This window comes from Limulus polyphemus, unplaced genomic scaffold, assembly GCF_000517525.1.
Source record: "Limulus polyphemus unplaced genomic scaffold, Limulus_polyphemus-2.1.2 Scaffold1812, whole genome shotgun sequence".
NCBI lineage: Eukaryota > Metazoa > Arthropoda > Merostomata > Xiphosura > Limulidae > Limulus > Limulus polyphemus.
The window spans coordinates 197,078-209,015 of NW_013667422.1; the positions used below are offsets into that span (position 1 = coordinate 197,078).

Below are 11,938 nucleotides of genomic sequence, written 5' to 3' on the forward strand. Positions count from 1 at the left end.
TGTTTTAAGCAAAATAAGCTTACAACTTGTGTGTTTGGATTATTAGTTAGACATTGTTCAAAAGTCAATAAAACAATAACATTTAAGTAGAAACAAGTGTATACTGTTACGAGCTTTAAGCTGTTTAGGATAAACAAATGTAGTTTCCTATTAGAATTTGAACTAAAAAAAATGGTAATTTAGATTTATTTCATATAGAGTGATGGTATAGAAAATAACAGATAAAATATAAAGTTTTACTGAAAAAAATGTTTGAAATTTATTTAGGAGGTTTTAGAGATTACACAAATGAAATTTTACAATTTCAGATCAAGAAAAGTGTTTTAAATCTTAACAGGAAAATAGCTTTTCACACAGAACAGTCAATACTTTGACTCCATATTTTCACAGAGAAATTCTTAGTAAAAATACTTCATTAAAAATTCTGATTATTTTGTCTACAAAAGACTTATAATGTTTACTGAAAACTTGCGAAATATCATGAAGATACACAAAACATATTAGAAGTTATAGTATGGAAACTCTAAAATTTGGGTTCATGAACTCAGCCGAACTGACTGAGTCTGTAGCAAAAGTGTTAATTTTTACGATAACAAATATTATTATTTGATACACTGTTGAAATTACATAACTAATAAACACTGGATTGCTCCATTTCTATTCATTAGTACATTAGTCATTTGAACAAATTGTTTAGAAATTTTGGAAAATGGCAAGCAAGCTGAAAACACAGTAAGTTACTGCATTTGCCTTTTTTATTGTTTAGTATTAAGATCTTGCATATTTAGTTAACATTATGTACTTCAAACTTGAATTGTTATTTGAAACACAATTGTTATTATGGAAAAATTATTTCTTTTTAGATTATCAATTAACAGTTATGTGGCTGAAATATTTTTATCAAATATCCTGAATTTTATGTTTCATATTTCTGGTTATATTCTATAAAAAAAATTCTACTTTTCAGCCTTGTGATCCAGATGTTTTCATTGAAGGTCTTCTTATGCCATCCTTAAAGAGAAGAAAAATTTTGATTTTATTACAAAAGATGTCCTCATTTGATTCTTCTCTATCAAAGTGGTGGCATCTTCTTATGGCTGCATGCCGCTACTTGAAAAAAAATAACTTCTTTCATGTCTTGTACAAAATTCAGTATTTTATGAAGGTGAGAATTGTAGATGTTTAGTATCAAAGGTGCATTTTTGAAGAATTAATTATAATTTTTTTTTTCAGTTTTATTTCCTTATCAGATTTTTTTGGAATTGCCTGCTTTTTCTCTCCTGTCTAATATTTTCACATTAAATTTGATCCTACAGTCTACTTAACATAATTCACAATATATGTATAGCAAGTATTAAAGATAAATTCAAGTTTAATATTTTTTAACTTAAAGATATGTCATATTTAAAATTTTTCATTCAGTGTGGAGCCTTTTCAAACTGTAATACTTTTAATAAAACTTTTAGATCAAATACAATAAATGGAGAACAAAGATTGTTCTATTTTAGTAGCTGTTATAAGTTTATCTAATGCATAAGTGAGAGAGCATCAACATGGTTTTCCCATTAGGCTTATAAATTTCAGTAATTTTTATAGCTTCAACAAATCTGTGATGTAATGTTGGAAATACATGGAAGTTAAAACGTATGTTGATTAATAGTTAGTGTGATATCACATTACAATAAGACTAATGATAATTTCCATCATATGTTTCTTTACTGGAATTACCTGAGTTTTTAGTGAGAAAAGAATATTGTATCATTTTGACCACATATACAGTTTACATGTTACACTCCACTGCTGATAATTCCTTTTGCTCAATACCATGTATTTTTGTTTCAAATCTTAATAGAAGTAACTAGTGCATTTATATGTTTTATAAGACATAATCTACTCCATTTGTTCATTATATGCAGTTTCATTAAAGTTTATTGCTTGTAATTTTTAATGATTTTCATCAATTATAACTCAAAGTTTATTGTGCATTGTTAGCTTAATATAAGAACTTAGAACTAATTCAAACCTCCTAACTTGTGTGAGCCTTTGTATTATATCCAAAAATATTTTTAACAGCCTGAGTACTCACCTGATTATTCAATGTATTCTAATCATTATTGGTTTAAGCGTTTTGTTATATTTCTGGTTGTACTATGAGAGTGTGTTCATTAATTTATTTTACTTTTGATTTACAAAGTTATCTAACTAGTGGTAAGAAGGTATTAACAAAATGTCTTTTATACAAGTGTTTGTCTTTTGTAGTTAATGTAGCATAACTGTTTTCTTGTAACTAGGATTATATTCGTGCAGCAATGACCAGCATTCAGTTATTTAAAGCCCCAGCTGAATGTTATTCAATACTCTATGAACGTATGAAACACCTAACCAATGCTTGTGATAATTTTGAAATCTACCTTGGAGAGTATCATCTTGGTACAGAAGAAATCTTGCATCCACCTAGAAATCAAATCTTAATGTGGTCACCAAAAGAAGTCAACAGGTATAAAAAAAATAATTTACTTCAATATATTGACTTTTTTTCTCTGACTAAGTACATTAAATAAAGCAACTTGAAGAATAATAGATTTCAAGACATCTTTTTCTCTTTGCCATAGCTGTTTGATAACTTTCGCTCTTCAATAAGGATGTATATGTAGCTAAATGTTAATGTATGTGTAGCTATAATTGCATGTTTTGGAGTATATTATTAAATTATTGATTAACATTGCTAAAACTTTTCAACACAATATCTTCCAAAAAATTCAAAGTGATAGCCAGAGATCAGCATATTACAGAATATTTTACCATTTTGTTTAATAGTGTAACATGGTTAATTTAATGTTAATTAATATGTTAGTTAAAAATGAAAGTATAGATACTACCAAAGTATAAACAAAATATGGTCAGAAATCAACTTTATAATGTGCCAAATATTCAATTACAGGAAAGTCTCCCCACCACTTCCTCTCTCTTTTCTTTTTAGTAAACATCAAACTGACAAAAGCTTAGGCATTAGTCATAAATCAACTAGACATTGACTCAATAAAAATAATTTTGCATTTGTTTATTGGCATTGAAATTGTACATTGCTGGGAAAGTTATGAAATAAATCTCATACTTTAATTTATTTATTTTTTCAGAAAAACTAAGAAATAATATTTTAACAGTATGTGAGAGTTAAAAGTGTAGATCTTAGGACCAACAGTTATGAAAAATATAATAATTCTGCCTTTATATTTTAGAGTTTTAAACCATTATGTGTGCATAATTTAAGTCATGCTTAAATACCACTTGTGCCAGTTAAGCTGGAGTTCAGCTCCAAATCTTATGTGCCATCTCAGCATGGTAGGAATTTGGCCTTGACATTTAAGCTCTGTAGACATTACTTTGTGTTTTGTTGAGACAGGATTATTGTGATTAGTGTCTTTTTTGTTTTTTATATCTTGTAAAATATAAACAAGTTGAAGTACTGTGTTCCAAAAAAATTTGTATTTGAAGCGTATATAATCTCAGCATGGGGAAAAAAAATACTACCTGTAAAATCAGTACATCTTTATAAAACTTGTATGAATTATATCAAAATAATTATTGACTTTACCCTGCTTTCTTCTTGTAGGCACATTAGCACCATCTCTCTACAAATTGATATCACCAAGTTTTTACATACCTGTTCAACATCTGGACCACTAGTGATGCCAGACCACATTTCAACAAGTCATTATAATAATCAGTCTGATGTTACTCCTCCCACGCTCTTTGATAACTGTACAAGAAAGGCTATACTGGCTGCCATAGTGCGTTTTAGAATATAGAAGTTTCTGATCTTGTTTTTCTTGTGTGTTCGTTCGTTTTTATTCAATTTAAAGCATTTTCAGTTTAGTGAGCCTCACTTCAGATCTTCAGACTTTACACAACATTGGCAAGCATATAACATTTGGTTAGAGTTTAATTCAGCTGCTCATCTGACAAGTGTTTTGGCTTAATACTTAAGTGTTTTTGTTAAGATTAAAATCTTTAAAGAAATGAATAAATTAATTTTTTGTTTTTTGTTCTAATTGTGTAATGTGTTGCTCATCAACACTGTTTGTCACTGAAATTTTCTAATATTTCCTATATAACTAAAAGAAAATTTTAATATCAGTCTTTTTTTCCTCCTATGCATGAATGTCATTGGTAGTAGTATGTTATAGAAACATTATTTTTATTTTATTTCATGACAATAAATAGACTATATGTGCTTTTAATAATGTAAGAAATCTGAACAGGAGATTGTACATCCATATTAAGCATCAACTAAGAAACCATTTATTCTATGTTAACATGATTCAAAAATTGCAGTGTTAAAAGAATTATTTTCAATAAGAATTAAGCATTATTGGTATGTGTTGATTATAATACTGAATGAAATACTTTCCCAATAAATTACTGTTATGTGACTGTTAAAAAAATGGTTAATTTTCATTAGATTTCAGTATGTTACAAGAGAGATGCTTACATACTAATTCATGAAATGTTTGGCATGAAATTCACTAATTGTAGTGTTTGATAAATGCTTTACTCTGATATTATGCTGGTAAGAAAGAAGTAAAAAACTTGATTGTTTTGTCCATAATTATGCTGTTTGGAATCGATATAGAATCTATTACATACATAAAGATATCTGTAGCTTTTTTTTTATAATTTACAGATAACGGTCAATGGAAGAAATATTGAAGAAGGATTTGGTTTAGCATACCGTGTCATCCAGGTTAGTTCTGTTTTGTAATTTTTTTTATAATATATGAAGAAACTCCTAGAAAGATTTTACTTTCACAGAAAGGCCAAATTACACCAAACACCTTAAGTAAAATTTCTTGTTCTGAATTAAACATGAATTATATGGTTATCATAGTATATTAGCTAATGTAATTTAGATTTGGGTGGTAAAAACAAGCAAGACTTGTACTGTAGCTTCTTCCTTTAGCATTTTCAAAAATATATGTTACAATTGTATTATCTATTTCACTTGATATTACTGCCAACTGTACTATCAGTATTTCACAGAAAGCTATATATGATATTTTATTTCTCTTTTTATTATTATTCATCATAAGTTAGCTTTTTTTAAAGGATCATCATCTTGCTGGAACTCGAGTTTTCAGTTTAGTTGGCCAAATGCTTGTTGGAGCAGGACACTTAGCTGAAATATCAAGGTTGATAGAATGTCTCATAACATGTGGAACACCAGAGAAGTATGACACTGACAAAATAGTTGGAGCTTGTATACAGGAATTGGTAAAGAATTCTAGAGAGGTAATAATTTGTGAAAAACTCTTATGTTTTTATAAATGGTTAAATGCTTTACATGCACACAAGAATAATAGTCTTCACAGTTAAACAATTTAATAATGTGATGATACTAACTTTATATTATGAATAAAGTAAAATTTCATATTTGTAAATATTAAGATATTGGTATTTCACTCACTTGTGATAGTGATACAAATCTTGTGATTACAGATTGATTTTAAAATTTTTACTTTTTCTTTTTACAAACTGACTAGCATGGGTGTACATGGCAGGTGAGTGATTTAATAAATTAATAACATTATTTATTACAACAGGAAAAGTACTTTTTATAAGTGTGATGTAAGATTTCACAGTATTATTTAACAAAATTTACATATTTTTTATGATGCAAAGGTGTTTTGAGAATATCTAGCTTTCTAATTTGGTGTAGTATTTAATGTTCATTTCATTTTCTGATTTTATAAATTATATGTAGCTGCTATTGTGTAACAAATATCTATCTTTGTCATGATTTAGATATCTTCTCTTGTGAGTCTGAATATACTTATGAATGCAATGTTTCATAACCTAGGTGACATTTAACCCTCTCACTATGGACAGGTCAAGGAGTGCATTTCATGATATTTTAGTTATTTTCTAAACTTATTAACAATGTATGGTAATAAAATTGGCAAAAAAACTTAGTATATGATTCAACTTTTAATATTATATATATTTCTTAATTTGAAATAAAAAAAGCTAAATATCATTTTTTGTGTGTTACATAGCACATCCTCTTGTCTTATTGCTTAGTTTGTATTTTATTACACCTACCATACAATGTTTATAGTGGTTACTGAATTACAAACTCAAATTTCAGACACTGATAAACTAGAATATAAAATAAGAACCTTCCACTTTTTTAATTTGCTGAGATATCATTATACTTAGCAAATCTACCAGAGTAGCCCCTCCGACTACTACATTCTTTTAAAACCTACTTTTCTTAAGTACATGTTTATAAGCAATAGAAAGAGTATATTCCAAGCTACATAAATCTTACAGTTGTTTGTAATTGGATTGAAGGGGAAAGCCATAGTTTCACTGGAAATGTTGAAGTTTGACTAAGTTGTTGCTCTAAACACAAATGAGATTTTTTTTAACACACAGACAGCTTAGCTAGAAAGCTAGGTAAATTATAATGATTTCATATGCACCAGTATAGCAATTTCATCATTTTTGGTTTTCTAAAATGCATTTGTGAAATCTGCAAAAATTAATTTGTCTTCTCCTCCACTTGAGAGAATAAATAAGGCTTATGGCAAGGCTTAGTAAGTATGACATGCGAGTACAAATCAATTTTGTAACATTGCAAGTACTAGAAATTATTGTTTTCTATATATTTTTGATTTATTGTTCCATGTTTTAAGAAATGTAATGACAAATTAAGCATTTATGAGTAAATAGTAATATATATATATATATAAGCTCTTACACACTTTGTATGCGTATAACACTAAGTTCTGGCCACCATGGGAGGATAACTAATATCCAGATATCTACCAAGTTTATTGAATTGGCCCGGACTTTGTACAGAGCCATAATATAAACATTTTCTGTCACTTTTATTATTTCAGACAATTTTCATTGCAACCACTGTACTATACACAAGCCAATAAATCCTCTCCCATCATGTTCTTGGAGCCAGAATTGTGATAAACTGTTGTACTGCATGAACTTGTTTGCAATCAACAATATTGTATTATGGTGTCATGTTCAGCAGGTTTCTTCTTCAGCCACTAACAGTAAAACAGACATAAGAAATAGATGTGAAATGGTTAGAAGTAAAGACATTCAGGAGAAGTATTTTGGAACTTCGTGGTCAATAATAAAAAGGATAGAACAGTACTACTATTTTATTTTGCATTTTTCAAACTTTAATATTTTATGGTGGTTATGAGGTCGGGCCAATTGATTGACCCTGTGTGCAGTTAGGGTACAGAAAATAACAGATAAAATATGAAGTTCTTTGAAAAAAAAAAGTTTGATATTTATTTAAGTTTTTAATCTTAACATGAAAATCACTTTGCATTCAGAGTAGTCAACACTTCATATATTCACAGACGAATGTTTAGACACACAAAGTATGTTAAAATTTAGAGTATTAAAATTCTGATGATCACTTTAGAGTCATGAGGTCAGTGTAACCCACGGAGTCTATAGCAAGAGGGTTAATCAAGAGCGGTGGTTCTAAAGAAAGCACAAATTTTCTGTGCAAGTTTAAATACTTGGCTAGTCAGATTATGTTTTGTTCTCTGTTGATGAGCCACTTTTGATGCTAAATAGAAATAATTAATGATAAATTAATACACCAGAAGATTAAACCTATAGTGACTACAGTAATTGATTGGGTGCCCTCACTGTTAATGATGTCTTTTTGGCCTTAATCAGTATAACACATGAAGCAGTCATAATGATGCCATGTTCACAAATCTCTAGCTACACAAGATATTTTGAAACAAATTAAAAGGAACATACAGATTTCTTAATCAGTTGTTTCCCATGTGTATGTGACTTCATGTAAGGTTAAGAAACATTATTCTCAGGAATTGCCAGCACTAGAGTTAAATTTGTATATTTTGGGGTTTGAAAAACATTTCCATTTGGACAGTAAAATGTAGTTTCAAATTTGTTGTGAAAAAAGTATTTATGTTTTAGAAATTTTTTCTATGATAATTAAAAAATGTAGTTTTAAAACTTAGGCACTCATGGCTCATTAATGAGAAGATTGTATCTGTTTATCATTTATGTGTACACAATTCTTCACTTATACCTTATAGTAGAACCATAATTTGCTTTAGAACTATAAGAAATGTATTTCATAAATAATATTAAACAAAGTTGTAAGATGAGAAACAAAAGAAGTTACTGCATATGGATGGACCTGACATGGTTATTGAACTTGGTTACTTGAAAAATCAGTAAATTCTTGCAAACAGAATTAGGAATAAGAATGCACGTACTTGAGGATCAACATTTCAGTGTTCCCTACATAATCTTGTAGTGTCTCTACTATTGGAAAACTCAAATTTATGCAACATGATTAAAGAAAACTTTTCATTTTCTTAGGATCTGTGAGTCTTAAGTTGAAGCTATCTGATAAAAGTAATGTAAAATGTTTATGAAATATAATTATCATAATCATTTCACTGTTCCTTATAGTTCAGGATAAAAGTGAAGTAATAGAGTTATTAAAACATTGAAAAAGATATTTTCTATTATAATACCAAGATTAATTAATATAGATAAATTTCTGTTGCATTTTCCCCCACACATTGTCAAACCTTTTCATTTTATCTACAGAATAAGGATTTGGAGAGTCTTATCAAGCTCTTAACAGGTGACATTAATAAGGTAAGTATAAATTAGCAACAACGTTTTTATGTATGTCATAAACGTTACAAGCATCAGATTTTTACTGTGGATTTGTTGCACCATTTAAAGTTATATTTGAATTTATAAACAACATCTAGTGATATTATAGAAAATGTGTAAAAATAAAATTTAACAAAAAAAAGTTTTTAACAAACTTTAAATCAACTTTTAGTGCATTGATTGTTGGGAAAAGCATGTAAGAAATATTAGATAGTCATAAGATTTACAAAATAATTTAAAATACAGAATCTGTATACACCTGAGGGTATTTTTGAATTACCAATGTACTTCATTATTTCTGTTCCATAGATCAATGCTTATATTCTCTGCAATAAGCTGAAATCTGCTTATCTACTAGCTGTTCGTTGTGGGAGAACAGCAGAAGTTAAACAGATAATGATACAGGCAGAAAAAAGTGGCCAAGAGGCTGTGCGAAGCATCTGTGAAAAATGGTTACAAGCCCAAGCAAAGAGTACATAGGGAGAAGAAACTGGATTTGAGAAGTGTTAATTCAGTCTCTTTTAAATGTGATTAGTCATCACACACGTTTTGTATGGTAGTTAATTAACAAGTAATTACTAATATTACTCATGTGAACTTGAATTTAAACGTATCTCCTAAATTCTTATAAAAACTATCACATAACTATAATTTACATCCTAGCTATTGCTTCAATTTGAAATGTACTTATTATGTTCTTCATTAGGAGGCATGAAATTGTATTTTTAATAATCTAATCCAGTAAAAAGTAACAGCACCATGTTTGGAAAGTAAAAAAAAACTTGCTTTTTTAAATATTTAAGTACAATTTTTAGGACTCATTTACAGGTACACCTGTTATTCCTTCTCTGGAAACAGATACTCAAATATAGATGGATCTGGAGCCATGTCGTGTGGTTATACTGCTATAGTTATTTCACATAGTTTCTGAAAAGGAGGTGACATAATGAAAACTACAAGCAGTATTTTTCACCACAAAGTATTATCATTTTATTCTTAAATTTAAAATGGTTAGCAGTTATTGAGTGTTTGAAAATTTCATCAGGTGTTGAGTATAAAGCTCTTTTAATCTGTAGTAAAATCCATTAAAGATAAAAGTATCTTACCCAATGCTTAATTGTAAACTTTATATTACAGTGTGTGTGCTCTAGGTATTGATTTTTTCAGTTTTTCAAACTGCTTTGAATGGTTTAATTAAAATTATAGTTTTGCTAAAGTATTTGCTAAAACTTAAGAAATAGAAAAACTAGGTTTTATAAACAGTAATTCTTAAACAAGTTCACTGTAAATCAAATTTTAAAAAGAAAAACAGCATCTATCAACATAACTTTTTAATTGATTTTGGCCAAATTTGTTGTACAGTTTTGACTTGTATAATGGTGAATGGAAAAGCTGGAATTTGAAAAGGACATGTAATCCTCCACTGTTCTATATAGTTCAAATGATTAGATACTGTAAGGTCTTGGAATCCTTTTGAAATTCAGTACTAAAGGCAGGGTAGTCTTATCAAACAGATTTAGGCCATATCTTTCTTAGTTCACAAATTTTTTTCTATCCATATTTGGCAGATAGAAAATTAATTTGTAAGACTTTGTCAGCTATAACTTAAGAGGGTTAGAATTTAGTTTGCAACAAATCAAACCAGTAGTGTTGTGTATAACCTAACGTATTTTAAGCTTAGCTCATGAATAAATGAAAAATAACTTATTTTTATACATTTGTTAATAAACATTAGATTTTAAAACTAAGTAGAGAAGATGAATGGTGTATAACCAAACAAGGGGCTTTATTCATTGCTACATGTGAGAAAAACAACTTACGGGTTACAATTATTATTAATGTACACAAAAATTTTATTACTAAGATTATGTTGTTCTATCTGTAGAATATGTATGTTAAAAATCATAGGAGTTTTAGGTAAGTGAATATTTTTTGTTTACCTTCTGAACTGTTTTTTTATTATTATTATTCACTCAAGATTTCAGGAGTTATTCTTTACTGTAAAAGAACATACTGAATTAGTTCATAGCATCTTCTAAACTACATCTCACAAGAAATAACACTGCACAGAGCTTCAACAGAATTCTCATTTAAAAAAATCTCCTGAATCTTTTTTTTTAATTTGTATTATATTTTAGTACATTTTATATTAGCAGCAATTCATGTACAAAGTTTTAAATATCAGTTAGTTTCATCCATCTGTATTGAAACTTTTCTTCTTTTTTTCCAATATGCCTTGATTACATAATTTTGTGCATGGACTTTCAATATTACAACATTAGTTTATTTTCATATAACCCCATCAGCTTTATCTGTAAAATGAAATGTTTCAATCATTTCCTTTAGAAATTATGATGATTTGATTTTTTCAAGGTGTTTTGTAATGAATTAGACTTGTATAGATGAAGAAAATCATAAAACTGGGCTTCTTTAAAGTTATGTATAAATGTATTAAATAAAAAAGTCTAGTTATACTACTTAATTCTTCTTTCCTTCATGAACATATATTACATTACATGATAATATCTAAGGTTAACCTCGTGGTTACACCAGAAAACTCTAATAAAGCTATTTTCTGTGGGATTCCAACAGAGTAAATGACTTAGTTCTGATTCATACCTCATGGTTTGTTTTTTGGCATCTTTTAGAAGGTTTCAATACTGGGTTTACAGATTTCCACACTTTTGTCAAAAAAAAAAACAGAACAAGAGACATTATTTTCTGTTTTTGTGTATCGTAATGCAAAATATGATACTAATATTGTTTTTTTTCATATAAACAGTAATTGATGTACTTTTTTCTAGGCTAATTATACAATTAAAAACAAGAACTGTAGAAACCTTCACATTTCATTATCACTATACAAAGGATAGAGATAAGAAATTAGCAAAAATTCCTAAACTTGAAAATTAAGCTGTTGCTCAAGTGGTAAGTTTAAACTACAATGCACACTAATTACAGTATGTAAATAGTAGGTATTTCATTTAAAAAAATAATCAACAACCCAGTTAAGGAACCAAGATTTTCATTGTTCAGTGGGGGGTTGACTGTTATGGCAAGTCATATATTCATTTTTGATACTTAATAAAATTAAAATATGTACAATTTATATTTTTCTTGGAAAGGTGTAGGTGGGAATACTTTATTTGCACAGAGTACCAAAATATAAAGGTGAGCACTATTAAATTAATTAGAACTTTAATTATTGTTACTTCTTTGGAATGCAACTGCTTATTCC

The 11,938-nt window shown here is 28.3% G+C and overlaps 1 protein-coding gene across 1 annotated transcript in view; it reads left to right on the top strand.

Annotated features, from left to right (window-relative positions):
* Positions 1–11,182, top strand: part of LOC106465015 (zinc finger FYVE domain-containing protein 26-like) — a 158,721-nt gene extending 147,539 nt beyond the window's left edge. The window contains exons 38-45 of the mRNA XM_022392838.1: positions 968–1,165; positions 2,292–2,497; positions 3,614–3,791; positions 4,685–4,744; positions 5,107–5,289; positions 5,541–5,558; positions 8,629–8,679; positions 9,010–11,182. Coding sequence (XP_022248546.1) covers positions 968–1,165; positions 2,292–2,497; positions 3,614–3,791; positions 4,685–4,744; positions 5,107–5,289; positions 5,541–5,558; positions 8,629–8,679; positions 9,010–9,180 — 1,065 coding nt within the window. The 3' untranslated portion in view covers positions 9,181–11,182. The remainder of the gene's footprint in view (positions 1–967; positions 1,166–2,291; positions 2,498–3,613; positions 3,792–4,684; positions 4,745–5,106; positions 5,290–5,540; positions 5,559–8,628; positions 8,680–9,009) is intronic.
* Positions 11,183–11,938: the final 756 nt, after the last annotated feature.